Source organism: Macrotis lagotis, chromosome 8 (assembly GCF_037893015.1).
Source record: "Macrotis lagotis isolate mMagLag1 chromosome 8, bilby.v1.9.chrom.fasta, whole genome shotgun sequence".
Lineage (NCBI taxonomy): Eukaryota > Metazoa > Chordata > Mammalia > Peramelemorphia > Peramelidae > Macrotis > Macrotis lagotis.
Genome location: NC_133665.1, coordinates 102674273 through 102698708, shown reverse-complemented (window position 1 = coordinate 102698708; position 24436 = coordinate 102674273). Strand labels below are relative to the sequence as shown.

Below are 24436 nucleotides of genomic sequence, written 5' to 3'. Positions count from 1 at the left end.
TTTTTTCTGAGATAGGGTTATTTAGGTATTTAATTTCTTCTTTATTTAACCTGAGTAACATATTTTTGTAAATATTTATCCATTTCACTTAGATGATAAAATTTGTTGGGCAAAATAATTCTGAATTATTACTTTAATTTCCTCCTCATTGGTGGTGAATTTACTTTTTTCATGCATAGTACTAGCAATTTGATTTTCTTCTTTCTTTTTTAAATCAAATTGACAAGAAGTTTATACATTTTGTTTTTTTTCATAAGCCCAACTTTTGGTTTTATTTATTAGTTCAATAGTTTTCTTGCTTTTGATTTTATTATTTTTTCCTTTAATTTTTAGAATTTCTAATTTGGTATTTAATTGGGGATTTTTTAATTTGTTCTTTCTCTAATTTTTTTTAGTTGCATATTTAGTTAATTAATTTCCTCTTTTTTTTTGTTAGGTTTTTGAAAGGCAAATGGGGTTAAGTGGCTTGCCCAAGGCCACACAACTAGGTAATTATTAAGTGTCTGAGACCAGATTTGAACCCAGGTACTCCTGACTCCAGGGCCGGTGCTTTAGCCACTGCACCATCTAGCTGCCCCGATTTCCTTTTTCTCTAATTTATTCATGTAAGTATTTAAAGATATAATATATCCCCTGACAGCTGCCTTGAATATATTCCATAGGTTCTGGTATGTTGTTTCATTATTGTCATTATCCAGGATGAAATAATTAATTCTTTCTATAATTTGTTGCTTGATCTACTCATTCTTTAAAGTGAGGTTATTTAGTCTCCAATTAGTTTTGGGTCTATATCTTCCTGGCCCAATACTGCATGTGATTTTTATTGAATTATGATCGCAGAAAGATGTATTCACTATTTCTGCCTTTCTGCAATTGATTATTAGGTTTTTATGCCCTAGTACATGGTCAGTTTTTGTGTAAGTGCCATATACCTTTCTATCCCCCATTCAATTTCCTCCATAAGTCTATCATGTCTAGGTTTTCTAACAATCTATTTACTTCCTTAACTTCCTCCTTGTTTATTTTATGGTTAGATTTATCTAAATCTGAGATCAGAAAGTTAAGGTCTCCCTCTGGTAGTTTTGTGATCTATGTCTTCCTGTAACTCCTTCAACTTCTCCTCTAAGAATTTGGATGCTATACCATTGGGTGCATGCATATTTAATATTAAAATTACTTTATTGTCTAAGGTACCTTAGGAGGATATAGTTTCCTTCCTTATCTCTTTTAACGATATCTATTTTTGCAGCTACTTTGTTTGAGATAAGGATTGCTACCCCTGCTTTTTTCACTTTAACTGAAGCAAAATATAGTTTGCTCCAAAATTTTACTTTTATTCTATATATATATATATATATATATATCTATGCTTCATATAAGTTTCTTGTAAGCAGCATATTGTAGGATTCTGATTTTTAATACATTTTGCTATTTGCTTATATTTTAAGGGAGAGTTCATCCCATTCACATTCAAAGTTTATTACCCTCCATATTATCTTCCCTCTGTATTTTTACCCTTTCCCTCCTTTATCCATATTCCCCAGTATTTTGTTTCTGAATAGTACAACCTTCAGTGTGTTTGCCCTCCTATATCCACCCCCCATCCCTTTTTTCCCCTTTCCTTTTACCCCTTCTTCCTTCTGTTGGTTCACCTTTTCCTCCCCTCTCCCCTTTCCCCCTTTTAATAGTTGAAAGGTAAGATAAATTTCTTCACTTAACTGAGTGTATGTATGTTAACTTTAAGCCAAATCTGATGAGAGTAAGATTCAGGTGGTCCTCACCTCCTCCATTCTTCTCCTCTATTGCAATAGGTCCTTTGTACCTCTTAATGTAATGAGATTTACCCCATTCAATCTCCTCTAGCCTCCCAACTCTTTACTGTTGATTGGATTTCTGTTAAGTGGTTTGTTTCATATTATAGATGAGGAAAGATCAGGAGACCTTAGCACAGTGCTTGTCTTCTCTCTGTCATCTTGGCTGGAAGTCCCTCTCCTTATTTCTTGGATTGTCTGAGTTGCTTTTGTTTTCTTATTCTTGCAGTATATGCAGTAGGCCAAAGAACAAGATTTATATTAAATTATATTGCATATAAACATATTAATATATTTAATATATAAATTATATTATTATATTAAATTTATATTAAAAGTTGAATTCCTATCAATTTCTAAAACCCAGTTCAAATGCTGCCTCTTCCTGGAAGACTTCCTTCATTCCCTTGGTTGGCTAGACCTCACATACAATTTTGTTTGCAACTCCTCTTCTTAATGTGAGTTATGTTTTTTGTGTGTGTTTGTATCATATCCTCTTACTAAACTGTAGCAGAAGGAACACAATGCATCTAAACTGTACATCTCTTCCAAGCTGAGCCTAGCGTCTCTGTACTCAGATGGCATAAATGAATGTTTGTTGCTTAGAAGTGAATTGTTTATGGGTGGGAATAAGTTATGCTGCAAGACTGGGTTTGTAATGATATAGAATCTATGATCTCCCTTTGGAGATATAAGGGGAAAAGAAACCAAGTGTGAGGAGAGTGGGCCTCTTACCATGGGTTGGCACACAGAGTGCTCTGGAGGAAGGCTACTGCTCCTCCGGACAGGCCAGCATAGCATCGGGTCAGCTTAATCTTCCCTTTCCTCAGACCCTTCTGCAAGTCACAAGTCACCTCATTGCTAACAGGATACTCGGCACTCAGCCTGGTCAGGAGAGAGGAGAAAGTTAGCATAAATTGGCTGTATTTGGGGCAGATGCCTCCCTTCCCTAAGGAGGTCTGGGCTTCTGCCACACCAGAGACAAACTGGGTCAAGAGATATGAGGCTGCAAGTGGATGAATGTTGAGAAACTTTCATAACATGTAACTGGAAAAATAAAATAAAATATCAATTGAGAGAAAAGAAAAATAAAATTATCTTTAAAAAAAAAAGAGAGAGAGAGAGATGGAGGATTCTATGAAATCCTCTACACTCCCTCTCCTTATGGTCACTTTGATAGGTTCACAGCCAGGACAGGCCCAGGGTGGTTCCCTCCCACAATCTCAACTCCACCCCTACCCCCAACTCACATGATGAAAGCAGTTACACCAATGGCCCACACATCTGTCTGTGGAGTGGCTCCGTGGCCCTCCAAGAGTTCGGGAGCTAAAGTACAAACAGAAATTGGACAATAGAGTGAAAAAAGGAAATTCATTAAAATCATACTTCTACTTTGTTAAATGATGGAGATATAAAGATAAAACAAAATGATTTTTGCCTTCAAAATTTTTTTTTTTGAGAGAGGGCCAGACATATAATAGGTAAACTGATGAATATATACAGGATTATTTGAGGTGGATCCGGAAAGACTTTTCATAGGATGTGGCATCTGAGGTAAAAATTGAAGAAAGCCAAGGATTGTAAGAGGCAGAGATGAGAATATGCTCTGGATATGAGGGATAGACTGTTCAAAGTCATGATGGTAGTAGAAGTGATGCCGATTTGAGCGAACAGTGAGAAGGGTCAAGTTGACTAGATGGGAAATAAGCCTGAGAAGATGGGCTGGAAAAGGATTTTGAAAGACTTTAAAAGCCAAGCTGAGGAATTCACATCTTCTCTTGTAGCAAACACAAGTTCTATTTAACTTTTATTCAAATTCAACCCCCCTTCCATCTCATTTACCCATGGTTTCAATGTAGTCTTTGAACTTCTCTGTGGGAAGGACCTTGTCTTGGGTGTAGAATTGAGCATTGCCAAAGTCAAGGATCTTGAGTAAGTTGTACTCAGTGACGATCATGTTTTCTGACCTCAAGTCTAAATGCAGAATGTGGTTGGCATGGAGGAATTCAGTGGCACTAAGTATCTGCCACAAATAGTCCTTCACTTCCATCTCAGAATAAGTTTCCCTAGGATGGTGGGCATAATGAAACAAATGTTAATTTTTGCAGTGCTTTAAGGTATCAATAAATCTGATGGTAGTCATCTGAATGAATATCTTTGGGAATTTCACTTAGCTTCCCTTGAACTAAATTTCTTATTCTGTAAAATGTCAGGGATGGGGCAGCCAGGTGGTGCAGCAGATAGGACACTGGCCCTAAAGTCAGGAGAACCTGAGTTCAAATCCGGCCTCAGACACTTAATAATTACCTAGCTGTGGGACATTGGGCAAGTCACTTAACCTCATTGCCTTGCAAAAAAATAAACAAACTAAAAAAAATATTAAAATGTGGGCGTTGAACAAGATAATCTCTAAGGATCAGGCCATTTTAAATCCTATGAGTCTAGGATTTTACAACCAATTCTTGCCTTCCAGTCTAACTATATCCCATCAGGATTTTCTTACAGGGAGATGTGATCTGACCACTTGGATCAATTTGGTGTACTGGAGAAAGTTATCAGACAAGGATGTGAGGAGACCAGGATCTTGGACTAAGTTATGCCACTTACTTACTGAGTGATCTAGGGCAAATCAATTCTCCTTTCTGGGCTTTAGTTTTCCCTTCTATAAAATGAAGGGCTTGGACTAGAAAAAGAATTCTTAATTATTTTTTTTTATTGTTGAAAACTTTTGGTAATTTAGTAAACCTACTGTAATTTTTTTATCCTGAATTAACAATTTTTTAATAACTTTTTTTTTTTTTAGTTTTTGCAAGGCAATGGGGTTAAGTGGCTTGCTCAGGGCCACACAGCTAGGTAATTATTAAGTGTCTGAGACCGGATTTGAACCCAGGTACTCCTGACTCCAAGGCCGGTGCTCTATCTACTGTGCCACCTAGCCACCCCCTGAATTAACAATTAAGAGAAATGTTAAACTCCAGTTGGAGGTAAGTAAAAATAAATTTTTACAAGTTTTTTTTTCAAAAAATTTATTTTAAAATTTTAAAATTAAAATTTTTTTTTCCCATCCAAATTGACTGATCTCAAAGAACTGTGGATCCCAGGTTATTAATCTCTGGATTAGGGGTAGCTAAATGGTACAGTGGATAGAACACTGGCCCTGGAGTTAGGAGGATCTCAGTTCAAATGTGGCCTCATACACACATAATACTTAACTAGCTGTGTGACCTTAGGCAAGTCTCTTAACCCCACTGCCTTGCAAAAATAAAAACAGAAAAAGAATCTCTGGATTAGATCATCTTTTGGATTGTCTCTCTAGCACGGTCATTCTATGAATCCATGGTAGGGAGGTATATTTAATGACTTTGACCTAAATGGACTGTGATCATGAGAGGGCTGCTTCTCAGTTTTTAGGGACTTTTCTGGGCAACTGGCAAAGGATGCAGGCTTTTACATGTTATTTGCTTGGATTTACCTTTCAGCTAAACAGTGAAGTAGCTCTGGCCCAGCACAGAACTCCAAAATGAGTACCAAATGTCGGGGGCTGATATAGGCCCCAAAGAGCTGTGCAATATTGGGGTGGTGGATCGCCTTTAGGACCTCATACTCTCTGAGTGTGGCCAATTTGTCTTCTTGTCGGTAGGGGATGATTTTTGCCGCCATGACCCTCCCACTCGACTTTTCTCTGCATTGTCGTACAACGCTGAATCGACCCCTGTAAGGACCAAAAAATTTTGCCATGAGAGGGATATTTTTTCTTTCTTGTTCTCTACTTCTTAGCTCATATATTTTGACAAAGTCATAAAACACCATCATCTATAAGTATACTTGTGGCTGATCTTACCCCCAAAAGGAGTAAACAATTTATAGGATTATAGGATTTCTAAATAGTTATTCACTTCGCATCTTACTTTGATCAAAGGGGCAAGTACTCTCAATTTAATTCAACAGTCTGAACATTTCTAAACCTCTTATCTTAGATGACCATGTGGGAAGATACCAAGATGAACTGTTATCATGAATCCCAAGATTGTTTTTTCTTCAGGTCTAAGACCCATGATGTGAAGCCACTGGACAGCTCAGTGCATAGAGTCCTGGACCTGGGGTCAGAAAGATGTGAATTCAAATGTGACTTCAGACATTCACTGACTATTTGATCTTCGGAAAGTCCCTTAACCTCTCTTTGCTTAATGCACTGGAGAAGGAAATGGCAAACTATTCCAGTATCTTTGCCAAGAAAACCCCATATGAGGTCACAAAGAGTTGGACATGCCAGACTGAACACAACAAGTTCTATGACTTCTACAATTTTGTATGGCAAAGTCTAGGGAATGGTATTTGCACTCCTGGGACACCTCTCTTCCATACTGTTCAGTCTCCCAGTTAGGTGTATCTAAAAGGGTCCATAGCAACGGAGCCCTTTTTGCTGGTTCTAAAAGAGGTTTTATGATGTTAAAGGGTCTCCTTTTCTCCCCATTTTTATAATTTTTCTGTATCTCATTTTTCCTCTGCTAGTGACTGTGTGACCTTGGATAAATCACTTTTTGGATTTCAGTTTTTCCTTTTGTAAAATGAGGGGTTAGACTGCAGGGTCTCTTAAAATTTCTCTTTCAATTGTGACAGTCTGTGTTCTAAATCCTTAAAGATCAATCTACATCTGATAGTCTATGCTCTGGGGTCCCTTCTAATTCTGATTTTCTAAGTTCTATTTCCTTAGGTTCCTTCCAGCTTTGACATCTTATGTCCTATGAATTTCAGGTTTCAGACAACTCTAATATTCCATCTTTTATGTCCTAAAGATCCTTCTAGCTCTGATAGTCTAAGGTTCCTTCCAATGCCAACATTTTGTGCTCTTCATTTTAAGGTGCTTCCAAAGTGCCTCATGTTTTAGGGTCTTTTCAGTTCTGACATTCTCAGCATTAGAACTGGTGAGTGATAGGAAGCTGGCAGGGAAAAAAAAGAGGTCAAAAATGACTGAGATTTCAAGTCTGGGTGGCTGGATGGTGTGCCATTGACAGATAGAGAACTGGATTTAAGAGGACAGATTACAATGGGAAACTTGAAATATTGAGCTTTGTTGGGGGGAGTTAGGTGGTACAGTGGATAGAGCACTGGCCCTGGAGTCATGAGGACCTGAGTTCAAATCGAACCTCAGACCTAGCTGTGTGACCTTGGGCTAGTCACTCTTAAGCCCATTTCCTTAAATAAATAAAATGTAAAAAAAAAGAGAAATATTGAGCTTTGTTTAAATTGAGCTGGTGATAAAACCTGATCCCATTTCTTTGCCATAGCCTTCCTTACCTCCGTATTTCCATTTGAAAGGCATAGGTTTGCTGGCTTGAGAGAGGTTGAGTTTGAATGACTTTCTCACTCTTCTCCATGGTGGTCCCTGGGAACACATCTGGGATGATGGCTGGTCCTGAAGGACAAAGGAAAGAGCAAACAATTAGTGGCAAAACCTCTGGTGCTGGCATGTTCAAAGTTTGGCATCTCCTACTGTAGTAGAGGAAATATTGACAGAGAAATATGTTCTATAACTAACCTGTTCCCTTTGTGCTGACCTTGTCAAATAGCTAATTTCTGATCTGATCTTACATTAACACTGATCCCCATCCTACTGTCCAAGCTATCTAGATGAGGTCAAAGAACTTTTAGTAAAGTACTTTGTCCCTAGGCTAAAAGTCAAGTCCTCTATCAATAAAACCAAGGATCTCTGCCTCAGCCTGAAAGGATTGTTTTAGACCCACAGTTCCTCATCCCAACTTCCCCCTTTAAAGCTCACTTTTAAAGCTCCCCTTTTAAATGCCCCCAAGCCATCTGAATGTAGACTATCAGTGGTGGGATTCAGCCAGAGGATACCTAATTTTATGTGGAGTTCCACAAATCCATTGTTAAAATGGCATTTGTTATCAGAGTTCTCTCTAAGGTGGGCAACTGGGCAGCTACCCAATGTGGAAATAACAAATTTACATTCCTCACACTTTTTCAACATCCATCTATGCAACAGCGTTTTCTAAGCACTGGAAATGTTCATTCCATCCATAGGTGAAAAAAAAAAATTGACAGAACTATGCATGTAATATTTGTTCATTTCTTAAAACTCATTATATCTTTGATGAAATACTACATTTTAATTCCCTAGTTTTTGTTCAGTAAACCTATAATGTAAAGAGAAAAAGTGCCAAACAACCAGGGGGTGACAAGCTGTCATTTGTTCCACTTTGTGTTATGCCCAAAATTTCTCAGAGATATTATGAGTGCGCTGGTATTTCCTGAACTGTGAAATCAATAGGAAGCTGGGACACAATGAACCAATAGAAAAATAGATTTCAAGGGTTATCTTATTACCCATTTTGGAAGCCAAAAAAGTAGAAGTAAAAAGAGTTGGAAAAGATAGGATGAGTTTGGGTTCTGTATGTGTTCCAACACTGGCTGCTGTGGTCATGTGGCTGCTTTTGCCCCATAGGAATACGTTTGCTTACTGTGAGTACTATAGCAATCTAGTTTTGTGTACATCATTTATTGTTCTTATTTGAGTATTAAATGCATGGAATATTAAATTACCTTTTGGTATATCTTTTTGTATACTTAAAATAGTCATTAAAATTTGTATACTTAAAATAGACATTGTTAATTTATTTGACTCCCACCACTGTATACTATGTTCACTTTTTAAAAACTGTTTTTCCTTCCTATTTCATGGTTTTCTTTCTTTCCCCTTAGTTCTAATTTCTCTTATACAAAATGACTAATATAAGTAAGTTAAACACAAATATACAGGTACAACTTTTACTGGACTAGTCACTGCCAAAGGGAGGGAGGAGGGAAGGGAAAGTGGTAGAAAAATGTATAACTTATAAATTTGTGAATGGATGAATGTTGAAAAACTATAATAGTATGTAATTGGGAAAAATAAAAAAAAATATAAACTTATTCTCGACTTGGTTGAAGCACCTTCTTCCTCTGATACACCAATCCTTTCTTGGGAAGTGTAATTGCTCCAAATAAACCCTCATACTCCTATACCCATCTTTATGCCACTTATTCCCTTATGGCAATGACTCCTGCTGCTAATCCCCTAGTCTCCCTCTTCCTTAGGGTCTGCTAACCACAGTCCTATGTAGTAAACTTTTTGGGTCCCTAAATTCTTCTGTATGTTGATCTTTTACATAGAAAAGGTAATAAGTTCGCATGTACAAAAATACTCATAGCAGCTCAAAATTGGAAATTGAGGGGATGCCCATCAATTGGGGAATGGCTGAACAAGGTGTGGTATATGAATATGATGGAATACTGTTGTTCTGTAAGAAATCATGAGTGACTGGACTTCAGAAAAGCTTGGAAAGACTTGCATGAACTGATGTTTAATGAAGTGATGAAGTGGACAAAACCAAAAGAACATTTTAAACATTAACATCAACATTGTATGATTATCAACTATGATGGGCTTGCTCTAAACAGTACAATGATCAAAGACAATTCTAAGGTACTTGAGATGGAAAATCCCATCCACATTCAAAGAAGGAACTATGGAATCTAAAATGCAAACCAAAATATACTACCTTCAATTTTTAAAATTTGTTCTATGTTTAATTTTTTCCTTTTTATGGTTTTTTCCTTTTTGCTCTGATTCTTCTTTCACCATTGGTTGATATGGAAATATGTTTAACACAGTTATACATGTATAACCTATATTAGATTAATTGCTGTCAAGAGGGGAAGGAAAAATGTGAAAGTCTTTTTTTTTTTAGGTTTTTTGCAAGGCAAATGGTGTTAAGTGGCTTGCCCAAAGCCACACAGCTAGGTAATTATTAAGTGTCTGAGACCAGATTTGAACCCAGTACTCCTGACTGCAGGGCTGGTGCTTCATCCACTATGCCACCTAGCCGCCCCGAAAGTCAAAGTCTTACAAAATGAATGTTAAAAATTATCTTTGCATATAATTGAGAAAATAAATAAATATATTAAATAAAAAAGAGTCAAATCTTTTAAGTGAATTCTTTCACATTTGCTCTAACCCCTGCTCCAACCCATTCATACATTTTCTGGCAATACTACCATATTCAGTCTGGAAAGGGAAGAATTCTATTTCAACAAGTATGTAGACTGAGAGGTTCCTGAATCCCCACAAAGAATATCTAGCCAGCCCTCTACCCTTAGGTTGTTCCCTACAATGCTATCCTCTAGCCTAGCTCCAGTCCAATCTTCTCCACAAAAGCTCTGCTCAGGTCGACCCTCAAGCATCTTCCTCTTTCCTCCAAACCCCTGTCGTACTTGCTGCTTCTCGATTCACTTTAACAGTGATTTAGACAAAGTAGGTTATATCCTTCTGTATTAAAAGGAACCTTTAATACCAATTACATATGATCTTTTACTGTGTGCCAATTCTTATATGCTAGTTTTATAATGGGTTGAAGTATGAATTTTCTAAGGACAGGTATATGGTAGTGTCTCTTTTTTGTATTCTTCCTCCTTCACCTGCCTGAAGCAGTGTTAATGATAAATAAACAGTCATGTTTAATAAGTGAATGAATACTAATAAATTTACTAATATAATTCACTTAATAAAATAATAAATATTTTATAAATGAATGAAAAAGGAGAGCAGCCTGAAGAAAGGGAGAGAGTTTCACTTTTTATTTTTGGCTCAGAGTTGTTGACAGCAGGAACTGTGGTCTACAGACCGAGGTGAGGGGTGACTCATAATCTCATCAGTACTCCTATACTACTCTTTAACTACAAAGCTTTCAGGGGTTCTTAAAGTCAAAATAAGAGGATGGGGCTGACTCATTTCATTAATATGCTAAAGGTATCACATTAGCATGTAGCTTTGAGCAAAGCCTGGATCCCCATTCATCACTTTGTTTTGTATTTCTCTGATACACTTCTCTCATGATGCTTTATGTCACCATTATTTTATTATACAAGTTCTGTACCTTGTGACCCTGCTAGAGAGACAGCACTATGATGGAAGGGACCATACCTCATCTAAACCTCACATTTTCCCCAGCTCTTTATATAAGCAGTATGTTTGTTGAAATGTATCAAGCATCTTTCCAAAGAAATATAAAACCAAACATCGTACTGGCTGACCTCCATGTCTCTACTGCTAGATGGGGCAGTGGGTAGAGTGCTGGCCTTGAAGTCAGAAGGGCACAAGTTCAAATCAAGCCTCAGATACGGGGCCATCTCTAGAAAATGAGGCTGGCACTCAAATTTAATTCACCTTCATGTCCTGTCATCACCTCTCTGATGGCATGGTCCTCTTTGAGAACAAAGGACAAACCGCAACTGCCTGCCCTCCCTGATTCTGCCTCATAGAATCCTTCACTTCCTTCACAATGCAGTCTAAGTACTAACTGCTCCATGAGATCTTCTCTGATCTCTCCACATCCCTCGCTTGTCACCTTACATTTAATTACCTGTTTTCATTTTTTATTTAATCTGTTTGTACTTCTATGGATATATATTGTTTCCTCTGATAGATTACAAGTTTCTTGAGAATAGAGTGTTTCATTTTTTTGTTTTTATATCCCTAGTGTTTGGCAAATAGAAGGTGCTTAAAAAAATCTATGTTGGTTAATTGTCTGATATAGGAGCTAAAACCATTATTACCCAGCATCTTTGTATTGTAATTACATCAATTATATGAATTGTTTAAAATGTAAGTAGGACAGATGAAACAATTTTAAAATCTCTTCTGTGTAAATGTGTGTCTAATATGGTTCTTTAAAAAATATATTTTAAGGAGTCTTACAAAATGCTTCTTTCCTTTAAAACGTTGCAAATCCTTAATACAACTTAATCCTGATCTCCTTTTGCGTCCTGCTTACCCATCTGGTTGTGATCACCGATGTGGATTTGTTCTGAGGCAATGCTGTATGGTCCCATGCCCGCCTTGCTGACGCAGGCTGTTCGGAAGGAGTACAATCCACCATGAGAGAGATTGTTGGCATAGTAACAGCAGTCAAAGATGTCAGATGCCAGTGTGATCCAGTCCCCACCTGAGTGAGTCATAAGAGGATAGGGTTTGGGAGTTAGTGGCGCAGTATGTAGGCTGTCTTTTTTTGTCTACATGTGGCCCACCCAGTAAGGGGATGAGGGAGGGGAGGTGGCATCTTAAAGACTCAATGGCCCAGCCATTAGGTCTGTTTTTGATTCTACTGCTTTGACAACATTATGAGAATTCCACCAGAAGTAGGCATCTGGAATTTTAATCCTATTTATAGTCATACTGTCAGTCCTAGGTATGGGACAGTCCCAGGGAAAGTCCTGGGATATCCTAAGCTCTGGTTTCTGATTATACCAGAGATCAGAATTGAATTCCAGAGGTTACGGATAGGCCTTAAAATGTTAGGGAAGTGCCCCCAGGACCTCTTTTAAACCAGCATGGCTTAGATTTAATTTTAAGGAGGATGAGATGAGAATAAACCAAAGTCCAGTCCCACATTACCTTCTATCTTGCATTGTATGATGTAAGTCACTGGGCTGTGGGACTCCACGGGCTTCCAGACCAGGAGCACCCCATTTTCATATATCTCTCCAATGACCGGGCGTGGGGAAGAGGAGGGTATTTCTGTCACAGAGAGTCAGAAGGGAAGTTAGGTGTACAGAGCTATAACTAGAATACTGTGATGAGACGTGACATATGGGGCGGAAGTAGAAACAGGACAGTGGAAGAGCATTAGGCACAGGAACAGTTGACTGGAAGACTATCTTGGGGTATAAGCACATCGGCTACCCATAGGGATCACAGTCCTGCACTACTGATGTGCTGTGAGGGTCTCAGGCCTATCCTGGAGCTAGATTCCTGCACTCAAGATTCCACCTCACACTTCCCCTTGTCTTGTGTCCTCCAAGGGGATAGGATTTGATAGCTCCCCACTAGAGTCTGGATTCTCTGGGAAAGGAGCAATCGCCTCTCCTTATGCAATGATACTGGGATGGGGTGGGCTCCCTTCTCCTCCTTTCTCTAACTTAGCTCAATTTTCCTCCAGGTGTCAGAATTCCTAATTGTGGCGCAGTAGGTGCCATCTTCAGGATCCTTGGTTACTTAGACTATTTCAAGGGTTTTCAAATCCAAATCAATTTATCACCCCCTCCCCATCCTATGGTTTACACGGTGCTGAATAGGGCAAATGACAGCACTTTGGAAGACTCTAAGTGGGAAATTACTCTGTAGTAAGGCAGAAAGTATCTGAAAAAATGGGTGGAGGGAAGGCCCACCTGGACTGAATATCTATTCAAGAATGAAGAATTGTCAACCATTCAAAGATTCCTGGAATCATTTCACACTTGAATGTTTTAAGGGCTTTAAAGCTAGTGGGTCCCAGACCCCTGACATGCAAAGGGGCTTAAAAATCCATATTATGAAATATTCCTACAGAAATCCAAACATTGCCATTTGTATATTAGCTCTTACAAAACATACAGTGTGACTTATAATAAATGTCTTCTGAACTTGGGTTAAGTAATATACTTTACACATATATGTACCACTACTTTTCAAATGCATGTAAATGATACTGCTATGTTTCACTCACCATATTTATGATTTTCAGGTAATAACTCCCTTCCATGGACAATCCTTCTCCTCTTCCTCCCCCCCCCAAAAATATTGTTTCCTACACTAGGATTTAAACATTTTGAGGGCAGAAATTATTTCATTTTTGTATCTGGATCTCCAGAACTTAGCATAGTGTTTAGTACATAACAAAAGAATTATTAAATGACTTTCATTTATTCCTTATTTATATTCATTCATTAAAAAAGCTTCTCAAATCACAGAAATTCCCATCATTGTATATTTTCTCCTTCTTTTTCACACAAGGAATTCTTTGAAAGGGCTGAAAGCTGGTAGAGGAAAAAGAGTTAATACTGACCTGCTTTTCTAATGACACCAACTGTAGATGCCATCCCCAGGGAATTGCTCACAGAACACTTGTAGACCCCAAGGTCTTCCTCTGTCACTACCAGTATGGTCAGAAGCTGAAAGTTTTTGAGTGTGGAAGAGATGAGGAGCCTGCCACTGGTCTGAATGGGGAGCCCATCTAGGAAGAAGAGATAACCAAAATCTTGAGTCTGGGAAGCAAATCTGAAGGTGATTTCAAAAAGGGAATGATAAGTATATGTAATAAGTAGTTCTTTGGGATCCTCTAGTATGTTCAGCTGCTTAGTTGAAAGATCCTAATCTTATACCTCATTGGCCAGATTTTGTTCACATGAGTAGGATTCATGATAGAATCTAATGGTTAGCACACCAATCTGGTGTGTAGAAATGGATCAGAATGGAAAGAATACAGGATTGGGAGCCAGGGACATGGGTCATGAACTAGTTGCATAATCTTGGGCAAATAATATCTTCCTGAGCCTCAGTATCTTGGTTCTTAACAATTGTGGCAGTCTATATCTGATGGTTCCTTTCAGTTCTGACATTCTGAGATTTCTAAACTCCCATCTCCAGGCTCTCCTTTTTAAAGTAGGGATTAGACTGTGTGTTAGGGGATGAGTCCCATCTCCCAAGCTTCAGGGTAGAATCATCACCTTTGAACCATTCAGTCTGTGGAGTTGGGTGAGCAGAAACTTGGCAGGAGAGTGTTACGGACTGGCCCAGGATGACAGCCTCATCTGTGAGCTCCTTTACAAACAAAGGTGCTGGGAGAGACAGACAGATAAAGAGACACAGATTAGTTCAGACATATGGACCGTGGACAAAGATCTTCAAAGACAAGGTTGACTGAAGTGATCCTAAGTTTGAAATAGGGAGGAAATATAACAATATGTAAGACATTTATTAAGAGTCTACTGTGGGAGAGCTCAGTAGTAGGTAACAGAAGGATTAAGAAGATAGGATAAAACACTATACCTGCCCTCATGGAATTCATAGTCAGATAAAGAGCTAATACACCAATACAGATAAACAATATTACATGGTAAATTCCATTAGAGAGGAGCAAATGGTTGCATTGTGGTGTGCCATGAGAAACATGAAAGTAATGGCAATTATGAAAAGTTAGGTTAAGATTACATTTTGGAAGTGCTCAGAAATACTCCCCTTTAATCATGCATGATCTGACTATACAAGGGTTATTTCTTCAGGTTCTTTAACCTGAGTATGTTCCTTCCTCTTTTTCAAATCCCTTCGCCCTGATCTTTCAAAGCTCAGCTCAATAAAACCTTTTCCCACAATTTCAGTCATGCTGACCTCTCATCTCCACGAACCCCCTTACAGAAGACATATTTTTTTGTATTAACCTTCTATTCACCTTCTTCTCTGTGATTTCCTCAAGGGTAGAGACTGGATTTTTATGGATAACTGACAAGATCCCCTTCCCCTATTTATCCTACAAACACAGTAGGGAATAAGCCAAAGATCCAAACACAGAGAAAACAAATTTCTCTCATTTCTGGGTCACCCCCTGAAGTCGACACCTGTAACACCCTTTCAAAGGTTACCCAGGGGCTATCTTGGTCAAGATAGCTCTGGGAATGGGGGCGGCTAGGTGGTGCAGTGGCTAAAGCACCAGCCTTGGAGTCAGGAGTACCTGGGTTCAAATCCGGTCTCAGACACTTAATAATTACCTAGCTGTGTGGCCTCGGGCAAGCCACTTAACCCCATCGCCTTGCAAAACCCTAAAAAAAGAGATAACTCTGGGAAAAGGGGCTGACATTGAAGAGGAGGAGGGAACTGACCTCAGAACCTTTTCTGAGAGCAAACTTGGCTGGAGGGAGGATGAAGATGGTGTCCAGGGCTCTTTCCAGAACAGACATTTTCAAAGGTCTTACTATGCTGGATGCTGTTTAGCTCCACAGATTACCATGGAACACTGAGCAATTTGCACAGGAGTACAGAAGCAAATCTCAGCTTTGCCATTAGCTGGCTATATAATTTTGAGCAAGTAGCCTCAATTTCCTAATCTATAAAATAGGAAATGCATTATCCAACTGTCTACAGAAGGCTACTGTGAGGATGGTACTTTGAAAATCTTGAAGCACCATAGAAATAGTAGTTATTATTATTATGACTATTATTATTATCCTTGAAGCCATGCCATAGTAAATGCTCAATATAGACTTGATTGATCCAGTGGAAAAAAAATAAAACTGGACAGGAAGGGATTAATCCCCAAGAGGCCCAAATACACACCTCTATCTTTGGTTTTCATTCCAGAGAGTCTGAATGTTGACAATCCAGATTTCTTCTTAAAAGCCTCTTCCTCCTCTAGAACTGCCAAAAGAAAAGAGAGGAGGAGGAACTTGGTGTATGTTACCTAGAGTAGTGGGCTAAAACAGACCCTCTTCTCTTCCCACCTCCTTGCCTTTGCCTTTCTTCTAGTTATCTGGCATACTCTCTCTTCTCTTTACCCTGTTGAATTTTTTTCCCAGCCTTTAAAATCCAACTCAAAGGCTTCTACTTCCATGTTTTCCCTGAGTCCCCTTGTTTAGAAGGACCTGCCCCTAGGACCCCATTTAGCTCTTTTTTGGGGAACATCTATGTGAAGCTACAATGCATTATTGTGTAAAATGGTTATCTGTGTTATGTCGTATGTTTCTGTTGGACTGTGAGCTGTTTGAAGTCAGGGAAAATAGTTTATGTAAACCTCATTCTAGAGTTTCAGAACAAGACCTTATACTTTATAATCTTGAATTAAATTGGATTGCATATTTGTTTTAAGCTAGAACACTCATCTATTTACACTGCTGTTCTACAAACCTTTGTTTCTTTTCATTAACAGGTTATTTATGACCAAATAGTATGTTTGGGATGAGGTTGGGGGGGGAGTCTTAATAAGACCCAAGGAACACTAGAAACTTGAGAATCTTGAAGAAAACCAAGCCTTATTACAGACTTAGGCAAGTCACTTTCTTTTCTTTTCTGGGCCTCAGTTTCCTTATCTATAAAATGGAAGACTTACAATGAATAATCTCCAAAATCCCTTTCAGTTCTGAATTCTATGGTCTTTTTTTTAAATTTTAACAGACTTACAAAATTTTAAAATCTTATCCTCTGATCCAGAAGTCCAGGCTGCCATTTGTCACACAAATGCATCTTATAATTTAAATCTGATTGCATTCCAAAAAAGTACATCTACTGATAAGACAAGCACTGGGGAGGATGTCACAAGGCCACTTGACTTGCCCCCCTATCTCTGAGCAGGAATAAATTCAGATGGTCTCTGAGAAAGCACTTCCTGTACTCCAGAGAAGATACCTCAAAGACCACTTGTGTTATGGTGTCATATAAAAATGAGTATTATTTTCCTATCTTTCTTTATGTTTTGCAGGAATGTCATCATGTTTGAAAGAGACCCTGGATTCTTGGATCAGCAGGGACCACTTTTGAACATATTTCACCAATCTGTAAAGGCTTTGGACACCAGCCAGGTGATGGATTATGTGTACTTCTTGTGAGGAGGAGTCTTGTGAGGAGGGTGAGAGTTTTGGCTAGGATAAGGAGCTGCAAGAGCCCTGGGTGGATTGGATAGGGGAGAAGTCATGCTCCTCTAATCCATCCCTTTTATTTTCTGCATGAGAAAATTGAGGCCCTAAGGCCATGTAGATTGTAAGTGGCAGAGTCAGGCATCTAGCCCCTGACCTTAACTCTCCCCACTGAATCAGACCACAGAGGACAAAGAGTCTGTCACCTAATGCAAGGAGGATGTTTAAGATGGGGTTAAGGTGTGATTCATCATGAATATGTATATTATAGCAAGAATGAAAAGAATCCATTATTACTGTATCCCCATGGTACAAACTTGGTAATGTTACCCAATTTTAGCAACACCAGGACTTTATTATACCAGAATCTAAATTCCTTAAGAGCTATTAAGGCAAGAAATGAGAGAAGAGCTACATTTCAATGTAATTTTTCTGTCTTCTGGCTATAAATGGGGGTCATGATAATTGTACTACCAAGCTCATGGGTTGACTTGAGGAAAGACAATAATAACTTCCAATAACTAAGTAGTTGTTCCAGGTTGAGTGAGATTTTTACCTTCTCGTCTTTCTTGTTCAAAGGCTGGCTTGCCCTTCAGAATTCTTGAAATATGGGCCACTGAAGCCTTCACTTTTTTCTTCAGGCTGTATTCCACTGGACTGTCCAGAGGCTGGTATTTCCCAGAGAAATTGAAAAATCCAGATTTGTTTGGGGAGGATTTCCTCTTCTTCCTACTAGTATCCATAAGACCCTTGGTGTCCTTACTCATGAGTTCCATTGGATCCAAGTCTTCCATTATCTGTAGACTTCTCTGTTGTCCAGTGGCTCTAATGGGGAAGAGCCCAAATTCTTCTTGCTTATGCCAGGCTTCTTCTACTTCTGTCTTCTCTATGCTCTCCACCTCCTGTTGGGTTGGGGCATCTTTTTCAATTGGTTTGGGGACCTTCCTGAAAATCATAAACTCAAAGGGGAGGTATTTGATATCATACAAATCTGACAAGTTTAGGTAGGCTGGTTCCACCTCAGAGATGTCTAGAGACACTCTATCTCCAATAGATGAATCTTCAGAAAGGTCTTTGATTTGCACCAAGGAAACTTGGGAACTTTTGCCAAATTCCTCCCATGAGAGGAATTCCCCTGACCCCTTTCCAGTTTCTTTCCCTGGGTCCTTCCTAGCATCCTTCCTTGTCTCTTTTCCAACATCCTTGCCAATCTCTTTCCCAGCATCCTTGCCAAGCTCCACAATCTCAGTGAGGGATGCAGACTTTGTCTCAGATTGTGTGTGCTCTGGCACTGTCTCCTCTGGTTCTTCAGATGATATTGATTCAGTCCAGGTTCTGGCAACCCACAGGGGTCTATGGCCCAGCACATTTCCCTCTCCCCCAAAGGCAAAACTGCCATAGCCCCCAATTCCCACATAGCCCCCACGCTCTCCATAGGAGAACTTCCTGGAAACAGTCTGTGCCTTTGGGTCCTGTTGGTCAGACACTGAGTCAGCTAGGTCTGTCATCTTTTTGGACAAATCGACCATCTCTTCCACAACATCCTCTAAGGATGCTGACTCTGCGGCGCTGTAGAAATATCCACTCTTGGAAGTCAAACCTAGAGCAGATCTTGAAGAGCCAGGGAGTTCACTCACTGAATCTGTGAATGTACTGGTTTGGGTTTGGAAGGCTGATAACCCAGGGGAGTCTGCTGGCTGAGGCTGACCTGGGAGGAAGGAGCTACATGTCTTTAGTAGCCCTTCCAGGTGGGTGCCAGGTGAGGTTGAACTGGGGGTGCCCTGTTTTTGTAAGAAGGTGGTATCCCAAGCAATACTACCCTCTGAAAGAGCAGACCCTGGATCAAAGGAAAGGAAAGGATTAGATCTCTTTAGCGAATCTCCAGAGATTCCAATGAGCTGGTTCCCTTCCTGTAGAGCAGACCCTGTGTCACTGTACAGGAATGGGTTGGATTGCTTTAGAGATTCATCTTTGTGCCTGCCCACAAAGCCGATTGAAGCTGAGGGTCTGGAACCTATGGTTGGGAAACTGCTGGGACCCAGGTCACTGGAGAGGAATGGGTTTGAGTGCTTCAGAGAGTCATCTGTCTGTCTGTGCTCAGTGGTTAATCCTGGGGATACTTGTAAGTTAGAAGTAGGTACCAATGGATGGCTACCAGTCTGGAGTGTGGTTGTGGAATCACTGAACAGAAAGGGGTTTGAGCTCTTTAGGGAGCCATCCTTTAATCCATCCTCCCTAGGTGAGCTCAAAGCCATCTGTGAATGTGAGACAGATGAGGTGGGGCAATGACCTTCCTGGCAGGTTCCTGTCACCTTTGAACCTGAACTTTTGGGAAGAGGGGGCCTAGCCTTTAGGACTGACCCTTCCTCTTTCTGACTTGAAGAGGTAGGCAGTGAAGCAACTTGTGATGGGGAGACTGCTCCTACCATGGCTTCTTGCCCCTTGGCTGGTGTCAGAGGTATGGTGGTCCCCCTTGGGCTTTCTGACTGGCTGATCTTTGGGGATTCTCCTGTAGCAGAGTGGGCTCCACTAGTATCAGTGGGTGGGTCCTTGCCCTGTTCTTTCCCCTCACTTAGCTCTGGGAAGGGGCTGCTTGTTCTCAGCCTGTAGTCATCAAATGAATGGCTTCGGTTGGAGATGCGGGAGGTAGAGCCAGGCAACCGGAGGGCTGTCTCAAAAGATGATGACTTGGTCAGTGGGCTGACCTGGGCCTCCCGGGCTTCCTCTTCCTCCATTTCATAGTGTTCTAGAAGAGGCTCTCGTAGGCCTCGAAGGGCTCCTTTGGAGTACCAGCCCTTCAGAAGGTTCCTCCGGGCCCTCTCCAAGTGCTTCCTGTAATCATGAACAGGAGATGCACCCTCTCGTTCCGAGGCCTCACAGGCCTGCCAGGAGAATGTACTCTTGATAACACTTTGCCGGGGTACACAGGTGGTAGTCCTGGCCATTGTCTTGTCCCCTTCCTGGGTTGAGGCTGCTTCTACAGTTTCACTCTCCCCTTCCTTGAAGGTCATACTGTCAGCAGAGGCTGATTTCAGTAACAGAGGTTGCTCCCAGAACTTCTGGGGAGCCTGAGGAGATAGCTTGCCACCCTGTTCCCATCTGGGGCTAGCGCCTCTTGGGGCAGCTTCAGAAAGCTCACCCTCCTCGGGAAGGCTGGCAGAACTTCGGAGAAGACTCTTGGGTGGCAAGACAGGGGAGTATGTTCCTGGTGAAGGCGGCAGGGACTTGGCCCGGGAATAGGCTGCAATCTCATTATCTGAGGAGGAGCTGCTGGTAGAGTAGCTGGCCTCTTTGATGAGGTGTCGGGAGATACCGAGGGATGGGCTGTCGGAAGGACCCTGTAGTAGCTCTGGGATAGATTGCATCACCAGGATGGATTTGTAGCACATCAACGACCGCTGGAAGAAGAGAGGAGAATGCAGGAATTGTCAGTCAAAAGCATAGCTTGGAAACCCCAAGACCCTTCTGGGCTTGGCAATCTCAAGAGAAATCTGGTTAAATCTTTGTCATTGCAAAGGGTGGGTGGGAAGGATGAGAAGGCCAAGAGAGAAGGAAGTGGGGGACCTCATTTGTATTCATGCATTGAGTGTGATCCTCCCATACCTGATGCAGATAGATAACTCAGGAAATGAGATGATGGCCTGGTTCAAATTTCATTATGATCTGTGTGATCTTGGGCAAATCACTTCACTTTCCTAGGCCCCAGTCTCCTCAGTTTTCTTGGCAAAGACACTGACTATTTCCTTCTCTAGATCATTTTGCAGATGAGGAAACTGAGGCTGCCCAGGTTAAGTGACTAGTCCAGGGTCACACAGCCAGTAAGTGAGGCCAAACTGGAACTCTCGAAGATGAGTCTTCTTGACTTCAAACTCAGTGTACTGTGGTGCCACCTGGCTGCCTTACACCTATGTCCAGACTTGAAGGTTTCTTAAGGCCCTGCCAGCTCTGGAATTCTCAGTTCTTCTATGCTCCATGGTCTAAGGTCTGTTCTAGAGCTCAGGTTCTGCAATCTCAAGACCTCTCTAGTTCTGCTATCACAGGTTTTTAGTTCTAGGTGCTTTCAGACACTGCCACTCTATGTTCAAAAGTCACAATTCTGGGCTCAAAAGTGCTCAGCACACACAATGCCATGTAAAGGTGAGCTCTTATCCTGAAGATGCCCTGTGTTCTGAGGGCCCTCCCAGCTCTGATAGCCTGTGTCCTGTGGCACACCAGATGGAGCACTGGGTCTGGAGTCAGGAAGACCTGAGTTCAAATCCAGCCCTGGGCAAGTCACTTTGCCTCTGTATGCTCAATTTCCACATCTGTAAAATGGGGATAATAGCACTTACCTTGGAGGGCTGTTGTGAGGCTCTAATGACATCATGTTTTAAAGGGCTGGAACTAAGAAAGTACTAAAAAGCTTATTCCCTTTTTTTCTTCCTAGTTGATCCCCTAGCAAATTGGACAAGTTTCACCCTGAATATGAGAGTGATAAAAAGTCTCAGTTTCTACTGAGCAGGCCTGTGGGAGGGACAACACCAAAGCCCAGTCAAGACCCACAGCTGACCTGCCACCGGCTCCGGGTCACGATGAATTTCAGCTGCTTGGTATTGATGAAGTGAGCCTCCTCTGGAGGTACTGGAGGTTTCTGGGAAGAAGAAAGACCCCGACCAAGAGTGATGAGAGCTAGCCCACTCTGCAAGGTCTCAACCAAGGAGTCATAGTGTCAAGGCTGAGACCACATAACAAAAATGTGAAGTGGAAGAGGGTTTCCCTTCCTTTCTTTTCCTTCCTCTCTCCTTTCTTTCCCTTCATCCCTCTTTCTTCCTCTCTTCTTTCCTTCCTCTCTTCCTTTATTCCCTCTCTTCCTCCCTCCTTCCTTTTCTTCATCCCTCTTCTTCCTTCCTTCCTTCCTTCCTTCCTTCCTTCCTTCCTTCCTTCTTTTTTCTTTATCTCTATTTTCCTATCTCTCATGTGAAGCAGCTTACAGTCTTTGTTTTGGTATGACAATTCAAAAAGGAACTACCTACTCTCCCACCATTCTCTGAGGGTCCCTGAATGGCAGGGCCCCTAGAAGCCCCAGGGGAGCAAAGATCCAGCTCTGCTCTCACCAGTGTCTCCCACCATCTTTTCTTTCTAGATTTTGGTGATGGGTCTGGTGATAGAAGGAAGAGGGTAAAAAACGAGCCAAGTCAGCTTACCATAAACCACAGGTGGGTGAGACATTTGGAAGCACTAGGTCTGGCCCTAGGAATCAAAAAAGAGACACCTGGTTGATTCAGTGTGATGAAAAGAGTCCCAAAGAGACTCAGGTTTGAATCCTAGCTCTGACTCTAATGTGTGATCTTTGAGCCTCAAGTTCCCTACCTGTAAAATGGCAATAATAATCCTATGCTATTTAGCTCAGAGCATGGTAGTAAGAAAATGCTTTGTGAACCTTTGCTTTATACAAATCCATATTGTTATTATTGATTTGGCAAACATTGACTGAGTCTACTGAAGATTTGGTGAATTCTGCTGTGGGTAGAAACGGGCAGTGGGGAGTGGAAAATATACTAGATTTGATCTTAGAGAACCCAAGTTCAAAACTCTCATCTCTACTTCTTCCTTATTGTGTGACTTTGGGCTAAACTCTTTCCTCTCAGCTTCAATTTTCTCATCTACAAAAGGGAGGCCATGGGCTAGATGATCCCTACTGTATCTTCCAACTCTCAAACCATGATCTCAGATAGTCTATCTGCCCTTAAGGACTGGAAGCAGAGATAAGATGTACCTTCTAGGTAGACTGTGATTCAAATTACAGTTGGGACCCTGTCAAAATGAGTCTATTGGAAGACTCCAAAATAGTCCTGGCTCTCAGGCATAGGTTATTTTTTCTTTGCCTTTGCGGAGCAGATTGGGCACAAAGGAGTCAACACTGGACCAGGTGAAGCAACAAGGATGGAGGCTGAGGACTCTTGGGAAGCCAACTCCAACATTCTATATTCTATTCTATCCCAATGAAGCCCATGCTTGTTCTAATTTCCTGTTAGGGTTCACATTCTAAGTTCTTTGTTACTGGGGGCTCTTCCATCTCTAATAGTCTACACTCCAAGGGTTCTTTCAGTTTTAACCGTATGTAGTCTATGATCTAAATTCCTTTTATCTCTATCTCTCATTCTGTGTTTTAAGGTTCTATGTTCTGACATTCTGTGTTCCAAGGCCCCTCTTATTTCTGACCTAAGTTCCAAGATTCCTCCTAGCTATAACATCCTATGGTTTTGATTCTGAACACTAGCTTGGAGAGAATTTGGAATGTGAAATCACAGGGGATCTTAAGAGTACTGTCCTTACTCTGGTGCCAGTTGAAGAATCCCCTTTATAAAGTCCTTTGCTTCCTCGCTCAGGTGGGTGGCCTGGGGGGTGGTCCAGGAGATCTTTCCCTCTCGTACATTCAGGAGAGTTGCCCGGTCATTCTCACCAGCAAATGGGGATGTGCAGGTCAAACTGGAGTAGAAAACGGGAGAGAAGTCTTTCTATTAGTATTGGGTTAATTCTAAAGTTGAATGTGTTGAGAGAGAAATCATATCCTTAAGGAAAAAAGTACCATGCTTATTTTTAAGAAAAAAAATACTCAAAGCAGGCATGGGGCAGTTTGGAATTCATGCCTCTGAAGATTTCTTAATCATAGCATCCACAGGCATTCTATTGCAGGCTTATTCTTTTTCAAGAGGTTGGAGTCAGGGAAGAAAAAAAGGGAAGGATCCTTGGGAGATAGAATCGGCTATCTCAATGGAAAAGGTACTGATTGCTCTGAGAGAGAACTGGGCACTTAAGACATGGGTAAGAGAGGAAACTGCTTACCTTGGGAGAGAAAGGATTAGTGACTTTGGGAGATAGGGGATTGAGAATTTAGGAGACAGAAGATTGGTTACCTTAAGTAGGTGATGACACCAACAGCCCTGTAGAAAAACAAAAGTTTAATGTCACATGATGATTCAGGATTGGCAGAGACAGTAGCCTGAAGGAACCAGGGAAGAAACCAGGACAGGGAAACAGGAAACTTAAGAATTAGAGAAGCTTACTGAAGTTACTTACTAATAAGTAAGCTAACTGAACCCTCAGGATTCATAAATATCAGAAGCAGGGTCAGTAAGGTTGGCCAGGATTAGACAGAACCTGTGATTGAATATTCCTCATTAATAGTTAATATTTTTGTTGACATTAAA

General features: G+C 40.8%; 1 protein-coding gene and 1 long non-coding RNA gene across 22 annotated transcripts in view; one reads left to right on the top strand and one right to left on the bottom strand.

Moving 5' to 3' along the window:
• Positions 1-2189: 2189 nt before the first annotated feature.
• OBSCN (obscurin, cytoskeletal calmodulin and titin-interacting RhoGEF) overlaps positions 2190-24436 on the bottom strand; it is a 342539-nt gene continuing 320292 nt past the window's right edge. For 7 of the 21 annotated variants that reach the window (XM_074197796.1, XM_074197800.1, XM_074197799.1 and 4 more), the window contains 15 exons: positions 24143-24169; positions 23562-23714; positions 22430-22475; positions 21796-21876; positions 17803-20644; positions 15955-16035; positions 14352-14462; positions 13691-13858; positions 12262-12384; positions 11642-11812; positions 7110-7227; positions 5284-5523; positions 3654-3877; positions 3062-3137; positions 2190-2696 (listed from right to left, as the gene is read on the bottom strand). In XM_074197796.1, the coding sequence (XP_074053897.1) occupies positions 2543-2696; positions 3062-3137; positions 3654-3877; positions 5284-5523; positions 7110-7227; positions 11642-11812; positions 12262-12384; positions 13691-13858; positions 14352-14462; positions 15955-16035; positions 17803-20644; positions 21796-21876; positions 22430-22475; positions 23562-23714; positions 24143-24169 (4615 nt within the window). In that variant the 3' untranslated portion in view covers positions 2190-2542. The remainder of the gene's footprint in view (positions 2697-3061; positions 3138-3653; positions 3878-5283; positions 5524-7109; positions 7228-11641; positions 11813-12261; positions 12385-13690; positions 13859-14351; positions 14463-15954; positions 16036-17802; positions 20645-21795; positions 21877-22429; positions 22476-23561; positions 23715-24142; positions 24170-24436) is intronic. The other 14 variants (XM_074197801.1, XM_074197803.1, XM_074197806.1 and 11 more) reach the window with 2 other exon arrangements.
• LOC141495915 (uncharacterized) lies at positions 8158-22259 on the top strand. The gene is made up of 3 exons (XR_012470891.1): positions 8158-8291; positions 17093-17192; positions 21673-22259. It is a non-coding gene; the product is annotated as an uncharacterized LOC141495915 (long non-coding RNA).